Source organism: Erpetoichthys calabaricus, chromosome 14, assembly GCF_900747795.2.
Source record: "Erpetoichthys calabaricus chromosome 14, fErpCal1.3, whole genome shotgun sequence".
Lineage (NCBI taxonomy): Eukaryota > Metazoa > Chordata > Cladistia > Polypteriformes > Polypteridae > Erpetoichthys > Erpetoichthys calabaricus.
In genome coordinates, this window is record NC_041407.2 from 107,180,761 (window position 1) to 107,201,086 (window position 20,326).

The 20,326-nt window shown below is 41.1% G+C and overlaps 1 protein-coding gene across 1 annotated transcript in view; it reads left to right on the forward strand.

Annotated features, from left to right (window-relative positions):
- Nucleotides 1–20,326, forward strand: part of crhr1 (corticotropin releasing hormone receptor 1) — a 231,140-nt gene that overhangs the window by 96,890 nt on the left and 113,924 nt on the right. The window contains exon 3 of the mRNA XM_051936421.1: nucleotides 3,788–3,907. Coding sequence (XP_051792381.1) covers nucleotides 3,788–3,907 — 120 coding nt within the window. The remainder of the gene's footprint in view (nucleotides 1–3,787; nucleotides 3,908–20,326) is intronic.

A 20,326-nucleotide genomic window follows, 5' to 3' on the forward strand; every position in this document is an offset into this window, starting at 1 on the left:
TAGGTTAACCCAGCTTGTGAAGTGCTGTTTAATGGCTGCTCCAGTACTTTCTTTTGTAATTATCTAGCCCCCTGCCCAGCCTGCTGCCATTCTAGAATCTTCTGTATCTCCACCCAGTGTTTTGCCAACCATTTATCCTTACCCACCTGGTGAAGCACTTACACAGCTGCCTTCCTGCCCAGCCTGTAAAGAGCCATCTGATGGCTTTTCCAGTACTTTCTTGCAAACTCAGTAATGTGCACTGTGTGATTTATAACACAATTATGTTTTTAAAATGTGTTTCCTAGGACTCCCAATAAGTTTATTATCCAGGCTAGTTTGTACATTGTTTTATTTTCATTGGTATTTTTTTTATCTTTATCTTTAATACAGCTGTTTATGTGTTTTTTATGGTTGCTTTCATTTTGGGATGTGTTGATATATAACTCGCATTCCATTATCCAATATTCCATCCATTTCCTGAGTATCATTATTCCAGTACTCTTATTGAACTTCCATCCCATCCATGCATCCTTTTCCTAACCCTTTATTCTAATATTCCTATTGAACTTCCATCTATCCATCTGCCAAGCCCCTTTATTCCAGTATTCTTACTGAACTTGCATTAATCCAAATATCCATCCAGTAGTCTATTTCCAGAACCCTATTTATTTTTCCAGCACTGTTATTGAACTTCCATCCATTCAGCCATTCATCTCCTATGCCTGCTTATTCCAACACTCTTATTGAACTTTTCCTCAGCCATCAGTTAACTCATGTCCTAATCTCCCTTCTGTTCCTAATACTCCCATTGAGCTCAAATTCATCCATCCACCTACTTCACAAACCCCTAATCCTTCTATTCAGAATTCATTCATCCATCAGTCTATTAATTTCTTGAACCCTATTATTACAATACTCTTTTTAAACTTCCATCCATTCATTTCCTGAGATCCCTTATTTGAATACTCTAACTGAACTCATATCCATCCATCTGTCCTTCCGTCCATTTCCTGAACCCCGTTATTCAAACACTCTTACTGAACTTCCATTCCCCTCCTCTCAGTCCATTCATTTCATTAGCTCCCTTGTTCCAAAACTCTTTTTGAGCCTTCATCCACTAATCACCCTATTCATTTTTAAATGCCTCTTATTCTAACCCTAGCCCTAATACTCCTATTGAACTTAAATCCAATCACCCATCAATCTCCTGAACCCAACCACCTATCCAACCCCTGAACCCTTTCATTCTAATACTGTTATTCAGCTTTCATTCACCCACTGCTCCATTCATTTCCCGAGCACCCTAATTCCAATGTTCTGTTTGAGCTTCCATCCATCCGTTTCCTGATCCCTCTAAACTCCAAAGCTCATACTGAGCTTCCATCCATCCATTCATTTCATATGGTATCTTTTTCTAACTTTTTTCTAAATCTCACCATCTATCCACTCCTCCATTCGTTTCCAGACCCCCTTTCTTCTAATAACCCTTTGTCAGCTTTCTTCCACCCATCAGTCCATCCATGACATGAGCCCCCTAATTCCATTGCTCTTATTGAACTTTCATTCTTCAGATCATTCGCCTCCACCTACAGTACTCTCCCCACTTCAGGATGATGTTGGGGCCCTAAACAAAAGACCAGTATGCCTGGATGGCATGCCAGTTCATTCTAAGGCATCTTATTAAGTTGTGTTATCTATATAAAATACTTTTGTTATTTGTTCACCTACTTCTTAAAAACAAATCTGCACGAGGAAAGGCTTGCATATCCAAGCTGGGTAAAAATCTTTAAAATGCATAAAGCCTACTTGATGTGCCCTGCGCTCATTCTGTCATTGCTCATCCAGCCCTTTAATTAAAGCCAAGCGGAGGAGTCGACAGCCGGGTGTTCAGTATTTTTTCCAAAGGCCCGTCGTCTTGTCCCATCACTGTCCATTTCCATTGATGAGGCCACTCAGCTCCACATATGGTTAACACTTCATTGCACATCTTTTATGAGAAGGAAAGGAAACGTTATTCTTTGGTTCCCACGTCATTACGCATAACACTCTCGAAAATCATTTAGTGACATCTGCGCAAACTTCACCAGCTTTCCCCTTCTGTAGGTGGAGGTCACTGTTTTTCACACAGACTCCTTCTGTATGTAAATATCACTTTTTAAATAAAGGAGCTGAATCGTGCTGCTAGAGATCTGTGCAGTGTTTTATTTTTTTAAGATTTCTACCTAAAAAGTTTGGAAAAGTAAGCAAATGTTCTTTAAAAGTTTTTGTTGGAGTTTTTAGGATTAAGTGTTATCATTTTTATAGGCATAAACTCAGAATGCAGTGCATGAAGAACACACATTAGGTCCTCGTCACATCACACAACTTTTTACATCGATTTTTAGCCACAGATTTTATTTAAATAATCTTAGTGAGTTGAGAGACGTCACCCCAGCAACCCAGTCCAACCAGTTTGCAGTTCGCTTGACAAAATTTAACATGCTTACAGTATGTCCCAAGGAAAGAAGGAACATGGGTGCTTTGAACTGTGCAAACAGAATAGAGGCTTGATTGTCTCATGTCTTGTGTTTTATTATACCACAACAAAATAGAACAGAGGAAAAGACTGCAACTAAACTCACTTTACCTATTAAGCCTTTGTAGGGCACCGGCTCTGTAAGTTAGCATGTTAATGGCTGTCGGAATGTGGCACTCTCAATACTTTGGAAATGTGAACCTTTGCTAGTAAGTCATCTAAGAGTCGTATAATTTGTCATCCCCTGCAGTTCCTAGGTGTATAATCTGACTTCCTCATGGCGACGAGATCACTCTCCCTAAAGCCGGTGGCCCTAAATGTCGAGTGCAGAAATTGTTGTGGTTGTGGGGCTTGAATCATCTGAAGGGCCTGGCTGCTTCGAAGGGCCTAGGCCTAAAACTCAAAAAACACACCTGAGGCCTACATTTAAAGGAGAGGGGAATTGTTCTTATTGAATAATTTATTTTAAAGTAACAGTTGGGATACAGTGTTCTAATTCCTTTCATGATTTGCATTTGAACTTTATTTAACAAAATATATTAAAGTAATGGGGCAGCACGGTGGCGCAGTGGGTAGCGCTGCTACCTTGCAGTTAGGAGACCTGGGTTCACTTCCTGGGTCCTCCCTGCATGGAGTTTGCATGTTCTCCCCGTGTCCTCCGGGTACTCCAGTTTCCTCCCACAGTCCAAAGACATGCATGTTAGGTGCATTGGTGATCCTAAATTGGCTAAAGCTGGCACTCTGCCTGGGGTTTGTTCCTGCCTTGCGCCCTGTGTTGGCTGGGATTGGCTCCAGCAGACCCCTGTGATAATCTGTAGTTAGGCTATAGAGGGTTGGATAATGGATGGATCAATATTAAAGTAATACAGTAATACCTCGATTAAGAAATCCTCTGAGAATGAAGTTCTTTTATTAATAAAATCTGCAGTAAATGCACAATGGCACATGAAGAAATGCAAGTGAATGTCGGCAAGAGTGCATAGAGCAACTTCCTTACACAGAATCATTGATATTGTGTGTGCTGTACATTAGTGCTTAGTGATATCACAGACCTGAAAAGCACTTTGGACATTGCTCCCCCAGTTCTTATCCTTATCAGACATCTCTATCCCCCTCATCACGTATGCCCTTTGGAGTTATACGGTACTTTGTTATATTAAAAAATCAGAAGCAGAAAACATTAATGAATGACTTCAATATTCACATTGGGGTCACAATGTCCATTACAAACATCTCTCATCTGATCCAAGTTCTAAGAAGTCATTGTATTTCTTTTCTTTTTTTTTTCAGGCTTGCATTGTAATTTCTCAGTTGATCTTATTGGGACGTGTTGGCCGAGAACAACAGCAGGGAGAGTCGTGTCCAGGTCCTGCCCCGAATATTTGTATGGGGTCCGGTACAACACCACAAGTAAGACCCCATTTGTGATTACTTAAATGTGAAATTTTTGGTGAATGATTTGTGAATTGTGGAATTGGTATGGGGGGGGGTAGCTTGTTTCTCCAGATGTAGCTTTTGTGAATTATAGCGTCTTGTTATGGTTTAACAGAGCTGACTCTTTTAATTGATTTGTCCAGTCTAACCATGTTGTATAGTCTTAACCTTTTTAACTCTGGGCTATTAAATCATTTCATTAGGTTCTTTTCCCTCTTCTGGAACCAATCCTCTTGTGACTTTTTGCTGCATCCAGAAATCTTCCATTAACTTCCACTTATTAAATAAGAATAATTAGATGAAAAGAGAGTGAAGCCCTCAGGGTCGAGAGTGAGTGGGGTCTGGTTTAGCAGGTTCATGGTAAGAGTGGAAGGTTGCTGTGGAAACGTCACTGAGGCAGAAAGCGAAGGCAACTTCAGATCTCAGTGCAAGTGAGGTCAGCGGTGGGCATGACATCATTTGGGTTGAAAGACAGACAGACAGACGGGCATTGTGTATAACACCATGGCCAGCCCTAGACGATTGTGAGGCCCGAAAAACTCAAGCAGTGTGATCCCCCTATGTAAGTGTGTATGATAGATGGAGATAGATAGATAGATACTTTATTAATCCCAAGGGGAAATTCACAATGTGTATATATTTTATAAGTAAGTATGTGTGTTTATATTTTATTAATAATACTATGGAAGGGGGCGGCACGGTGGCACAGTGGGTAGCGCTGCTGCCTTGCAGTTGGGAGACCTGGGGACCTGGGTTCGCTTCCTGGGTCCTCCCTGCATGGAGTTTGCATGTTCTCCCCGTGTCTGCGTGGGTTTCCTCCGGGCGCTCCAGTTTCCTCCCACAGTCCAAAGACATGCAGGTTAGGTGCATTGGCGATTCTAAATTGGCCCTAGTGTGTGCTTGGTGTGTGGGTGTGTTTGTGTCCTGCGGTGGGTTGGTACCCTGCCTGGGATTGGTTCCTGCCTTGTGCCCTGTGTTGGCTGGGATTGGCTCCAGCAGACCCCCATGACCCTGTGTTCGGATTCAGCGGGTTGAAAAATGGATGGATGGATACTATGGAAGGAGAACAAGACAGGACAGCGTAAAGTGTTGGAATCTCTCCAAGAATCCCATTTAGTTGCATCAATGCTAAGCAAAAGTAATGAGAAAAAAATGACTTTGAAATGGACTGTTCCAAGTAGTGGCTCTTGGGGGCTAATGTGACTCCAGCAGAATGAAGGAATAGGAAAAGGAAGACCCATCCCCATTTCACCTCTTACACAGAGCCTCCAACGCAATCATGTAAATGCATACATGACATGATATAAAGTAAATCCTCACTATCCCCTGGATTCACTTATCCACTGTTATAAAAGTGTAACCCACTTCGGAACACCAGCTGTCAAACTCCAGTTATTCGCAGCCATGCACTGGAGAAAACAATTCTGAAAGGTCCATCGCGCAGTAACTAGTCTGTGATGCTATTAGATGTACGGGGCTGTACACGCACGCAACGCAGTGCAGCGCAACGCAGAATGAATCAATGTGTGTATTCTCAGCACCAAGAGGTGTTGGTAAGCCATTGAACGGCATTCATGATGGGGATTGGGGCTTGCAATTGTTCCCCAGGAATTCCCAGTAAGTGTGAGTCATTTAACTCACACTAATTAAGTCCCTCCCCTTTGTACGTATCACCCATCACTACCACTGATTGGATCAGCCCTGCAATGGTGTCTCACAGTCTATGGTGGTGTGCCAAGAAGACAATCAAAGTTGACTGTAGAGGAGGCAAAGGTCATAACAAGGTTTCTACAGGTAAACCTGTTGAAGAATCTTTACTGAGCCACTATGGGAGAGAGTGGAAGGACAGCGGACAACCCTGTCTCCCCTGCTGGTGGACAAGTAACCTAACCCCAATTTTCCCTATAGGATCAATGCTTCGATAACTGTGGTTTCCGTATCCATTTGGTTTTTCAGTAATGAAGCCCTCCACGGATTATGAGAAAACTAGACAAAGAGCCCGTTTCGACAACGTAAGTTTGTGTCAGCAGTGTATGAAGAACAAATGATAAGTAACGAAGAAGTTGTTTTGTAATGATTGTAGTCCGCTTTACTCATTACTGTACAGGCTTGTACTGTTAGTTGATGAATTTTCCAGGCCTATAGTATAATATTGAATGATGAAACAATATGGAATAGTAATAAGTATAAGCACCTCAAACCTGATATAGGTGTATTGAATGAATGCGTAATTGAATTAGAATGCGTAATTAGGCCTTGAGATGTAGTCGAAATTACCTTTCAGGCCTCTAGAGCTTTAATCGAAGTCGCCTTTTTCTTTGAATTTTTGCGGCCGTAAATCCGCCGCCTGCCGCGATGTTGGTTGGATGTTGGTCTTGTAAGGTTTTTTGGCCAGCTGTGCAGAAGGCGACTGCACATTCGGCTTCGGACGGATGCGAGCGAGTGAGTGAGTTTGGGGGCAGGTGAATTATGTATTAAGATACTGTGTTTATTAGTATATATATGTGTGTAGATTGTGGCGGGCGGCCGGGTCCCATGCCTGGCCAAGACACCCCTTCTACATACTGTATGTTCTGGGGAAACAACCATGGGCGTCTCAGTACCTCCCCCGGGATGCTTGGTGGCAGCCTTCCTGGCGGTCGATGGTGCCTCATTTTCCCGCAGGGCTTCATGGGAGATGGAGTCCTCAGCAGCCCGGTTGGGAGCTGGGGTGGCCGCCAAGGGTGCTGCATGGATTCCACAGCCCAGCTGGACAAATCTCCAGCCCCACCCAGAAGTGCAATTGGAACCAGGTGGTCAAGCACCCGGAACACTTCCAGGTGGGCTATAAAAGGGGCCAGCCACCACTCCTCAATGGCCAGAATCGGGAGGAAGTGGACGAGGTTGCCTGGGAGGAGTGGTGGTACCAGAAGAGAGAGGCATTGTTAAGAGGCCGGACTTGAGGGTGATTGGTGCTGGGGCACTGGGTTGTGTGCGGTATAGTTGTAAATAGTTATGAATAAATGTGTGTTGGTATTTGAACCTACGGTGTCCGCCTGTCTGTGTCCGGGCCAGTTCCCACAAGATATATATATATTGTGACACGTGTAGAGGGCATAGCAGACACTCAGCCTGACACAGACAGACACAAGATGCACACTTACAAAACTCGCATTTTTTATTTCTTGATCTTTCTTAGTACAGCACCTTACACAGTGCACCAATCACCAACAATAACTCGGTCCTTTTCTTCTTCTCTATTCTTTCTCTTTGTCTCTTCTGCTGCCTCTACTCCTCCCTTCGCAAGCTCTGGCCTCCACCTCCTGACTCCACCTCTCAGAATGGAGTGATGCAGCCCATTTTATATTATCCTCGGATGTGCTCCAGGTGCTCCTTGATGATCTTCCTGCAGCACTTCCTTGTATGGCGGAAGTGCTGCATGGGCACCCGGAAGCACTCCAGGTGTGTCCGGATTCTCCTTCGGCAGCACTTCCTGGTGTGGTGGAAGTGCTGCAGTCCAAACACCCTCTCATGTTCCGGGGAAGGTATTGCTTCTCTCCCGGCCTTCTCATCCTCTCTATATAATATAGATAGAGGGAAATAACTTTGTGCCCAGCCAGTATAAAATAATGGATGGACCAATAGAAGCCAGTAGTTGGGAGCAGTTCACTCCCCCCATACATCAGGTGGCAGTGGTCCTTGCACGGGAACCCATTCATCACACTCACAGGGGTGCATGGGATGTGAAGTCCAGAAGTGCAGCCCTGTCAGGGTCCCTACTTACCAAAAGAGGGTGCACTCAGGGGAGGACCTCCTTACTTTCATTATAACTAAGACATGCTTAACAGAAGACATGGCATGATCCTGGAAGCATTCCCACGTCCGGCATAAAAGGAAGCAATGCTCATTTGGATAAAGGAAGGAGGAAAATTTGTCAGTTTATTGTATTGATTTATTATCGTTTATTAATCGTGGCAAATTGTTGGAAGGAGATCTGTAAAGGTGCAGCCTGGAATAAATGTTCTTAATTTTATTCTGTTAACATGTGGTATATTGCTGGGTCTGTGGTTTGTGACTCAGAGACGCCCACTTGTGGTGTACAATCTATATATGTATGTGTGTGTATGTATGTACATATAATGTAGTGGAACAGAGTGATTTGCAGAGTCCCAAAATAGTTGATGTGCCAGCCAGGCCTCTCCGTTTAATTGCAAAATAACTGGAACTTTCGAGAATCAAGGAAATGAATAGGTGCACGGGGGTGCCAAAATACAAAATGTCACTTGTAGCAAAACTCGGAGCTCTGTTCTGCAGTGTGTTTGGGTCACACTACCTTTCTGGGTCGTCTTCACCTCGCCTTTTCTCCTTTTTCAGTACACCCTGTCATAGTGCCCCCTGTTCAATGGCAGGTCCTTTTATACTGTTGTAGCACACATAGCTCTGCCCACTGCAGACTACACCTGCACATTTCTTCGTAGATCTGAGGTAATCTGGGGCTAATTCCTGTTTGGCATCTCATGCTGTTGAGGTAAGCTTTGGACCCCTGTGAAACTGAATTGAGTTAAACATGTTTGAGAATATTATGTTGTTGGCTTTTATGAAGGTGTGTGGAGTTTGCATGTTCTCCCCGTGTCCTCCGGGTACTCCGGTTTCCTCCCATGGTTCAAAGGCATGCAGGTTAGGTGCATTGGCGATTCTACATTGCCCCTAGTGTGTGTGCCCCCACATTGGGCTGACGCCCTGCCCGGGGTTTGTTTCCTGCCTTGTGCCCTGTGTTGGCTGGGATTGGCTCCAGCAGACCCCTGTGACCCTGTAGTTAGGAAATAGCTGGTTGGATAATGGATGGATGGTTTTTATGAAGGCTGCATTTTGTGGTGTAATTCAGCATAAATGATTAATGGAAGTGGAGTCCTGGGTTCAGACCCCATTTTATGCAGTTCGATGTTGCCCCATTTCTTTGTTTTTCTCATCATTTTTAGGCTACTAGGTGGCTCTAAAGTGGTGCACAGTAGGTGAGGGTGTGTGCCCCAGAGTATCCCAGTTTGGACTGGCGTCCCATCTGTGTGTGTTTCCTGCCTTGTATCCTTACCTGTTGGAATACATTTTTACATCTCAGACTTCAGTAAATGAAAAGGCTGGTTCAGAAAATGGGATGGATGATTGAATTTTCAAATTGTATCAAACCAAAATGTGATAGAAAATTGTGTTTTGTTATTGTTGCCATTTATTCTCTTTTTTTTCATTTAGGATATGCTAATAGGATGTCTGCTTTATTTTTTTCACTGATTTATCCTCAGACACTGTGAAATGAGGCTTCTTAACTAATTACATGGTATTTTGGATTTTAATTTTCAGTAATTGCATGCTGGTTATAACTGCGATATTCATATATAATTGTAAAATAAAAAGCCTGTTGGTGATTTCCTCCTGCTGAATTTGATTTCAGCTTGGGAACAAGGATAACATCACCACTGCAGTAAAGGCAGAATTTTTACATTATTTATGACTGATTCACCCGATATGTAGCTGCTTTTATCAAAGATGAAGCAGCCTAATTGGACAACAAGACTCAAGGCAGCTTGCTAACTGTTATGCACACAGGACAGAACAAGCAATCTCCACAAAGAGTCCACCCTGGCAACGGGCAACTCTAAGGTGAGGAATTTATCCTTTAAATCTATAACACAGGGAGACATCTTTACATTTATTAGCTGTAAGGTTACGTCCACACTACTGTGTTTTCATTTAAAAACATATTATTCCCCATTCTTGCATTTCATTCACAGTACCCTGGCATTTTTAACCCCCGAAAGCACTCCACAGGGCCATGTACCACTAAAAATGCCATCTAATACATCCAGCTACTGTCATTCACATGGAGGTCCTTTTCACGTAGGCTGTGCTTCATGGTCATGTTGCCAGGAACTTTGGACCTCTTGAGCCTCATGGTGCTCTTGTTTAAATAGCCCTACACTGATAGATGTAAAGCCCCTGCACGGTGCTCCATAGAAAGATGAGGAACAGACAGGATGCTTCTAGAGAGTTTGCTGTCAATCAGATGGCTCCTTATCTTTAAGTGTTATTCCCCTGCAGTCATACTACAGGTACTTAATGGACCCATGCATTTGAGAAGTGCATTTTCCTTCTGGCTGCTACAATATCTTGCTGTCATTTTGACTATTGTGTAATTATAGAGAATAACAACAGCAAATAGTGTTTAGAGAAGCATTGTGGTCTGTGTTTATACATGCTGAAATGCTGTGACTATATTCTGACATGGAATATTTGGCATTTACAATTAAACAGTAAAAGTAACTTCTTTTAGCTCTTTGTGTAGATGTACAGCCAGAAGGTGGATGCTGTTCAGCCTCACCTGTCGTTTTCCTGGAGAGAAATCAGAGTCGTTAGCCATATTTACTGTTTCACTTCTATTGAGAATCAAAATCCATAACTCCTGAGATTCTTTGTTTTCAACTTAACAGTTCTTTTTACCTCCTGTTCACCAGTTGTGGCAGCATACTGTTTTCTTACAATGCCTATTTTACAGATAATTATCTTGTTGCAAACCTAGCTGCCAGTTCTTTTCAGCCTCACATTGACACTGACTTTGTGGTCGTAACAGGGCACAGTCAGCTGGTGCTAGTGCATTGTTCACTTTTGCCAGTAGTCCAGTGATGACTTCTAATAACAAAGTATAATCTGTTTTTACAGAATGTTTTACTTTAGGAAACATCCATCCATCCATTATCCAACCCGCTATATCCTAACTACAGGGTCACGGGGGTCCGCTGGAGCCAATCCCAGCCAACACAGGGCACAAGGCAGGAAACAAACGCCGGGCAGGGCGCCAGCCCACTGCAGTCTCTAGGAAAGGGTTATGTTTATTTTTTAACACATCTAATTTATCCTCCACCCACATTACACACATTTATGTTTAACTGGGGTCTTTTTAGTAGACTTTTTATTGATGGAAGGTTTATCTTTCATAACCAGTGGGATGCTGTTGGTTAGGTGGTGTTGACCAGAGAACTGTTCACCTTTACTGTTTATATCTCTGAGTCCTGAGCTTCATGAGGCATTGGTTTGGTTGAGAAATGTCATACTCGGCTATGTCTGCACTACTATGTTTTTGTGTAATAACACAGACGTTAGTCTCCACTTTCACCTTTTATCCATACTACCCTGCCATTTTTACCCCTGAAAATAAAGACTTTTGAAAATGCTCTTCAGAGTGGTATACTTCCGAAAATACCAGATTGTGGCTATAGCAGGGATGGATGGAGATTTAAAAACACAGAAACTCTAACCACACTGTGTGTTTATGACGTATCTCTTCTCTAATTGGATTATGCTCATTACATAATCTCATTCCCATTTTTTTTTTTTGTTTTTGTTCTTTATTTCTCCGTATACAATTTCTTATATCAGGAATTTGTTAGTTTTCGCATGTCCCTTGGGGTCAGAGCGCAGGGTTAGCCATTGTACAGCGCCCCTGGAGCAATTGAAGGTTAAGGGCCTTGCTCAAGGGCCCAGCAGAGTGACGGGGATTCGAACTGGCAACCTTCAGGATACCAGCGCAGATCCTTAGCCTCAGAGGCACCACTCCGCCTGTCATTATTTGTTACAATTCACGGAAGAAAACCATTTTCCAACGTAGCAGATATAGAAGAGTTGCTATTTGTGGTACTTGTGTTGCTTTCTTGAATGCATCTCATTTGCATTTTGTACAGTTTTAAAGTTGCATACATGCACAAAAACAAATAAAATCAGCAGTTTTGCAATAAATCCTCTGACCAGCAGCATTACCATTCCTTTAAGGATTTTTCCCTTAAAGGCAAATGTCTATGTTTCATGTGTTTTTGTCACCATTCACCACAGTTGTAGTGCAATTCCTAGGAGTAATTCTGAGATGGTTGGTAAATATGGGCAAAGATCTATCAACATAGTCAACGCTAGAACACAAATGAAAGGTCGGGGACAAGAGTACAAAATTTTAAACCAGAAAATCAACAACAAAGGTCTGGAATGTCTCCAAAGAAGTTTTTTTCTTTTATCTGCAAACTTGGATACCAAATGGCCACTGAAAACTTTTTTTAACCTCTCACCAAATAACCCATTGCAGTTGTGGCACTAAGGGTCACGTCCCTAGCAACCTGGATCTGCATCATGATGACAGAATCCACAAAATGACAGCGCCCAAGTAAAAACAAAAGGGTTTCAAGACATTCCAAGCTCCTCAAAAATGCAGTAAAATTGAAATCTGACTTCTAAATCCGAACATTAAAAGAAACTTAACTTACCAGAAGTCATTCAGAATAAAGCATACAAAATGATGAAAAATACCAATAATAACAGTGCCAACAGTTGGGCATTGGCATTATTTTCTTTGATTCACAATCTATTTATTTAGTTGATTCTTGTTATCAAGAATGATTTTCAGATCACAAAGCACACAGCCTTTTAATTTCATTTTTGTGTAGTTCACATTACAGCTTAAAGTAGTGGCTGGTACTGGTTGTTGGAATCTGCTTTATGGTTCCACACAATCAAATGAGTCAGTCCATAAATTTAGTCAGGCAATTATTCAATTAGTCAATTTTCTGGATATTTAATAAATGAAATTAGTAACTGACTTAACCAAAAAAATATTCAGTCAGTCAATTATACAGACAAACAACCACCTAATCAGTTAGTGAAATCAATAAATCATCCAGTCAGTTAGTTGACCAAAAACATGAATCAATAAGTCAGTCAGGTGATCAGTCTGTCAGTCAATTATGATTTGGAGGTCCAGACATTTCATGTAGAGGGGTGTGTGGCCTTTCAAATAACCCAAAAATGTAGGTTGGGCTTTTCCTAGCCTACCCAGAATAGACCTCAACCAGGCAGATTGACCCCAAACTCTGCTGGTTTGCTTTGATCTACACAGGCCTTATCTCAAAGTGCCTGTCAAGGGAACTCGTGGCTTGAGGAAACAGCCCAAAAAGAAATATTTAGAAATATGAATATTTATTCTAAAATAGAAAGTATAACAAACAGTTTTAAAAGAGTAAAGGAAAGCAGTTATAGGCAAACAAGTCCCAATACGCAATTCAAGATTGAAATGAAATAAACAGAGTAAAAACCATTAAAATCAGAACAAAAAGAATACTATCAAGAAACTCCTATAACTTTACTAAAGAAGTTCTTCTCTGGGGGGCTTAAATAGCCGATGGCAAGAGTTATGATGTCAGGGTGGTCCCCCATCTTGCAATATCACCCACAGAATAGAGTTGTGTAGCAAAACGGTACTGAAAAAGGCTGAACAGCTACCAAAGTGAGTCCTAAATCCAGAATAAAAATGCAAAGGCAGTAGCAATAATCCAAAACTAGAGGATCAGATAAATGTCAATGTCAGTTTATTTATATAGCACATTTAAGGCAACATATGAATGCTGTGGCCAAAGTGCTTTATAATAAAGGAAGAAAAAAGAACATACAATTAGCATAAATAACAAACAGAAATAAAATAAACGAACATAAAATAAATAATACATAGAAGTAATCACAATGAGGAAACCATCAGTATTGTTGAAGGTCAAGGAAAGCAAGTGAATAGAAATGAGTTTTTAATCTTGTTTTGAACAGAAAAGAACACAAAATAACGCTTCCAAAAATCCAAAGCCAAACAAACATGAAAGCACACCAGTGAGGGGCCATCTCTGTGAAAGGCTCAATTAGCTACAGTATTAGATGCCCAAAAGGCTCCACATATTGAAGAAGTGGGTGATAACTGACAGAATACAGTTACTTGAAATGTGTTAATCACATGAAAATCAATATTCAAAATTCTCTTTAAAAAGCAATAAAATGCAAAAAGGGAGAAAACATTTTTGAAACATATAAAGTAATTAATAAATTAATTAAATAAATAAAAATAAAAAAGAAACACTAGAAACAGGAATGAAATACTGGTGCATCCATAACACAATGGAATGAGCCAGTCAGTCAGCTAAACAATCAATTAATCAACAAGCCAGTCACTGAATTATTCAATAAACCAGTCAGTCGGTCAACCAACTAGTTAGTCAAAAAAGCCAAGTGACCTTGAGATTAGATGGTTGATTGATTGATTGACTGAATCATTACTAATCAGCCAAATAAGCAATTGGCTCATCAGTCAATCAGCCTACAAATTAATAATAATAGGTTACATTTATTGAGCGCCTTTCACATGCCATCTCATTTTTTGGCATTTCCTTGGCATAAGTCACGAGGTGCTCTGTACAGTGCTATGATGTCTCTCAAGGTTGTGCCCTTTGCTTAGACTGGCATTGTGCCTTTCTACTTCTGCTCGTCAGTGGTCTCTGCTTCATGAACTTGTCAGGACGCTCGCCCACCTCCTGAGAGTTCCTCAGATTGACGCCTCAGCTGCGGCTGCTTATGATTTTCTGACGTCAACGGTAGTGAGATGCCCACTTGTGTTATTACACTTGGCCAGACTGAACACTAAGGTTGAGTGAAGCCTCGTCCTTCACACCTCAGTAAATCAATGATGTGGCCCAGGAAGCCCTTTACAGCAGGACTTTGAGAGCTTAAAAAGGAGAAAATAAAAGTAAAGAGCACCACCCCTTATCCAAGTGTGTCGACTCAGGTCCTCAGGGAGGTTTTCTATCATGCAATGTGAGGTTTTCTCAGGGTGTGAGGTCAGAGTTCAGGGTTCTCTTAACCTTCCGGAAGTTTTTTTCTTAGTTCAGGTTAAAATCGTAAAGATGTCATCTGAGTCCCTCTGTGGAGCTGTGGTTCAAGAGCAGATGTGAGGCGGTGTGTGATGAGGTCCTTCAGCACACAAGTGCAGACCCTTCTCTAAAGGTGGAAGTAAACACATTGAGAGAAGATTCAATAAACAGTGTGGTCCACAACCATGCTGTTTTGTCACTCTCTTTCTCACTCTCTGACATCCACTCTTACTTTACTTTTTTTTCTTTTTCTCTCACTCTCCCTTACAATCCACATCTCACTCTGTTCTGCTGTAACCTGGTCATTTGCTCTCCTGCTCACTTCTTCTCCCCCTTATCCCACCTTGGTCTTCTTGCTTATTCTTCCCTTCCATAACTCTGTACTTTCCCTCTCATCATTAATTTCTCTGCATTTAACTTTTTCTCCACTTCAGTTTAATTTCTTGTTTACTCATGGTTTCTCTCACTCTTGCTCTCATTTTTCACACTCTCTAACTTTTTTCTCCTTTTCTTGTCACTCACTCCCCTTCTCACTTTTTCCCTTCCCTTTCTTGTTTAGATAATCACTCATTGTCACTCTTTTAGCACTCTTGCTCTTTTTTTGCTTACTACCTCAACCTCCCTCACAATATTTTCCCACTTTCTTCTTTTTTTGTTTCTCACTCTTACTCACTTCTGTCTCACTCTCCTTTACACTCTGTTCCCAACCTTCTTTTCTCCTTTCTCACTCCTCCACTGCCATTCTCCTTTGCTTCTTTCTAGTTAGGCACTCATTTCCTCTCACACTTTCTCTCACCTTCACATTGTGTGCTCATTTTCTCATCCTCACTTATAGGGCTCTGTGAAATCTTGGGTGACACGTGGTGTATCTCTGCTTACCTTTGTGACACACAGAAATCGCAATTAGTGAGGACACCCTGGTGTGTCACTTACTGGCATCTGCTTCAGCAAGGTGCCAGCCATGCTTACCAAGCAGACTGCCAGCAGGGCACCAGTCCACCCTGCACTTTGTGACAATGAGAAGAGCTGCCTGTAATTAATCATGGCGACTACTGTGCTCAGTTGCTTGTCCTGCTTGGTGAGCTGGTAATGTGTGATAAGTGAGATCAGTGAAATAAAATGCATTAAACGATTATCAGACCACCTTGCTCCTTCTGTAAAGAGGGAAAGTGGATGTCCAGCTGTTGGGGGAATCAGATGTTGGCGCCTGGAGTGGCATGTCGCTTTATATTTCCTTTTAGCTTTAATTATCAGTGCTTTACTGTGATGTCCACAATGACGAGTACTGCCACTTTTGATCAATGTGGCATCCCACTAGAACTGCCAGTTTAACCATACAGTGCAATAAACCACTCATGTCATTCATAAAAACAGAAACATGAAAAGGAATTTATAAGTCAGAAAACCACTAATTGATGCGTAATTGGGAAAGATACTTTAGAGGAGAGAGTCACTGTATTACTGATAGATGTGAACAGCTCTATAGAAAAGATACATAAGAATAAAAGATGCTCAAATGGGGAAGGTACTATATAAAAGATAAATATGTATGATATGCATTATAAAATAGATATGTCAGTCAGTCATTATCCAACCTGCTATATCCTAACAAAGGGTCACGGGAGTCTTCTGGAGCCAATGCCAGCCAACACAGGGCGCAAGGCAGGAAACAAACCTTGGGCAGGGTGCCACACACACACACACACACACACCAAGCACACACTAGGGACAATTTAGGATCGCCAATGCACCTAACCTGCATGTCTTTAGACTGTGGGAGGAAACCCATGCAGACATGGGGAGAACGTGCAAACTTCACGCAGGGAGGACCTGGGAAGCGAACCCGGGTCTCCTAACTGCGAGGCAGCAGCGCTACCACTGCGCCACTATGCTGCCCCTATAACAGATATATAAATTTTAAAGCCACAATATAACCAATACATAAATGTGAAAGGTACTACACAGTAGATAGATACTGTAGATGTAAGATGCACTATATAATAGACAAGCAGTAGGAAAGGAATTATATAAATTGTAAAGGCACTTTATAACGGATAAATATGAAAGACACAATATAATAGGTGAATTAATGGGAAAGGTACTACACAGTAGATTGATACTGTAGATGTAAAATGCACTATATATGTTTTATCTTGGTAAAGTAATATATTGCTCTACTTTCCCCTATTGTATTATTAATAAGTAGCCTTTGTCAGAATACCTAATCCCGCAGACTTACCACTGTGTGTAAGGTATTAAAGTATATAACTTATCCCCACCTTTCCTTCTATATCTACAACCTTATGCAATTAGGTGTAGTAAAAAGACAAGCAGGAGTTAAGTTTCACATAAAACAATGTATTATTGATGATAATCATAAGTAATAACAATATGCAAAGTACATTTGAATATTGGCAACCATACAGCCTGATTAAATGGTGATGTGTAGTTTCAGGCGGCACACAGACTTGTTAGTTATTTAAAATGTCTCTTAGTTAAGGCATCATTGGTGCTCAGCTTTCTTCAGAATAGGCCACATGCCTGTTCAAATATGGCTGCCAAGCTGTGGTCTCCATTGTGTTGTCCTTTCAGTTCATCAGTTTGGTCTTCATGATCAGAGGTTAGTAAGAGAGAGAGAATGTGGTTGAACAAGCAGATTTATAGATTCTCTGTCCAACCCCTACAGCCAATAGGACATCATGGTACTTAAAAGCTTCTGGTAGAAGCCAAATAATTTTAGCTTTGCCTAAATTACAAATAAAGACATACAAAATATTTATCAAGTTATATTCAAAATCTTACATCACAACAATATAACACATGTTGTAAAGGCACTGCATAATTAGATATGAAAGTCACTATATGTAGATGCATAAATGGGAATGCACTATGTAACAGAAAGAGATGTAAAAGGCACTATATAATATACATCATAGTTAAGAAAGTACTATATGAAAAAGTAAGGAAGGAAAAAAAGAAAGGCTGTCATTGACCAATTGATGTGGGCACATGCCATTTCAGCCTCTGTCAAAAAGGTGCATCATCTTCGCCTTTCTCAGACGTCTGAGGGCAGCTTGCATTTCTCCCTGTGCTCTTACTGACTTGTACAGGTGCACAGTGGAGTCCATCCTCGCATCCTGCCACCACGCCTGATCAGCTCAGGAACATAAAGCACAGAATATGACTGACACCCTGCTGCCATCTCACTTATTTTTTTTAATAAAAGACTAACATCTATTACTTAACATCCATCATTTACAGCTCACTTTATTTATTTTACCGTGTACAGCCCCCCCCCCATGATAATGGGATGATTTCCAAAGTCATTTTGACTCTGCTGCACTTAACATGGCATAACATCTGTATACTTATAAACCCACATCACATCCCTGTGCTGTTTTTAAATTTGTTTCCACCCTCTTACCATGTTCACCATAATTATTGCGTTTTATCATTTTCTTCCTCGCCTTATACCCTTTTGCTACACTTACATCTTGTAATTCCACACCTGAAGCTTATACCTCTGCAGTTTCATTGTAATTTGTTCCTTTCAGCCAGTCGTCAAGTTCTTCATCTTTTATAGGCTGTACCTCATCCCTGATCTTGCAGACTTTCTTCTTTCTCATCATAAATTCTTTTACTTTACCGGAACATTCTTGGAACATTCTGTTCGTCGATATTATCTTCTTCTGCTGGATAATTTTATTTCTCACTTGCCATAATACTTTTTTTCTTACAGTATATTGCTCATTCCCCACTGTTTGAGTTGGATCATTATATATTTTTTTTCCATATAGTCCCATGTCTCTCGTTATTTTTTGCTGTTTCAATAATTTTCTCCACTTATCTTCCACCTCTCCCCACATTTTCTTTGCCATTTCTCATCCCTAAAACACATGCAATGCATTTTCCTTTTCTCTGCACTCATCCCTTGGGCATTTTCTGTCCTCTTATCACAAGCCTTGTTTGTAGTTCCACTTTCTCTGCCTGCCACGCGATGTCCTCCTGCTTATTTTTTACTACTTTATGGGCTACTTGTTTTCCGAAGCCTCATGCAAAAGGAATTTTGCTCTTAAAACTGGCATTTCTTTCTCTGTAAATTGCAATAGTTTTTTTTTTCTATTCTTTCCATATTTTCTCCCTCCCACTTATGCATCTGTAATATTTTTGTGCGCTTTATGTAATGTTCTGGCTCCTTTCACACTGTTCGTTTGTTTAACGCTCATCTCTGTAGTTGGACTGTTCTCAATACTGTTACAAAGAAATACCTGACCAAGTTCAAGTGACATATTTTAACCTGTTTTGGATAACAAAAGGTGCCCATCATTTGTGAATATCCTCCATTTAGTGCAAAAACATGACATTCTTTTGCAGATGGCATACAATAATGCACAAGTGATTTTTCTTCAGAGTAATTTAAAATATTTTAGTACAGCTGTAAGAGTTAGTTAAACAGCGCAAGTAAAAAAAAAAGTACAAGTGGCAAGACTTTTCTTTACAACTGACCCCTGTTTTGTTTTTTGTTTTTTTTTTTTTATTTGGCATGTAAATTGCTAAGCAATTCTTAAGAGATTTCAACCAATGTCTCATTACGCGATCTCTAGTCGTTGGGTATGCCAGATTGCTGATTGTCATCGCCGATCTTACTTCTAGACCATGCCAGTTTACATAACTGAAAGTTGCTGGGCATCTTGGATTTACAGACCGCATGCCAACTTTCCAGCACAGTTGTGCTCACCCCTTTCTCTGACACCCAGTACTGTGCTGCGTGGCAGAATCAGTGCTGTATCAAGTGTTAACAGCTACAGCGAGCCCAACCACAATCTCAAACCATTTTTTCTTCTGTACATTCTGCACAGCTACATTGCATACATAGTACTTTCAGGTGAGTGCTCAATGGTTGTCAGCGCTCACTAGATTTGATTAGACATCCACATCCACCTCAATAAGAGGATAAATGTATATGTGTCAGTGTATCTGTGTGTCTGTCCAACTGCTATGTCTCTGTCATTCCAACAAATGGCTTTTGCAAGCTCCATACCAAATGCCATATAACGGAGACATACTGTATGCATTACATTTTTCATTTCAACAGATGGAGCATCAATACAATACAATTTATTTTTGTGTACTCCAAAATCACACAAGAAGTGCCGCAATGGGCTTTAACAGGCCCTGCCTCTTGACAGCCCCCCAGCCTTGACTCTCTAAGAAAACAAGGAAAAACTCCCAAAAAAAAAAAAAACCTTGTAGGCAAAAAAATGGAAGAAACCTTGGGAAAGGCAGTTCAAAGAGAGACCCCATTCCAGGTAGGTTGGGCGTGCAGTGGGTGTCAAAAGAAGGGGGTCAATACAATACACAGAACAGAACAAATCCTCAATGCAGTATAAAAATAAAAATTTTAGAAGTACGGAGCAGAATTTAACAGTAGATGATATCCCATAATATGATTCTGATTTGTTTAGAGTCCTGGAGACCTCATTCATCAAGCTGCCTCCTCCATTTGGCCATTCCACTGCTGAAACGGCGCTAGGCCAGCCAATCCGATGAAAGGACCCCTCTTTCCCACGATTCCTGCAATCCTCCATCAGGGATGACTTTACCTTAGGCAGGCAAAACAACTTGGCAGGTGGCCCTGTACCGAGAAGAGAAACAGAATAGGTGAGGGTTAGTATCCTTTTCTAACTATCATGTTACT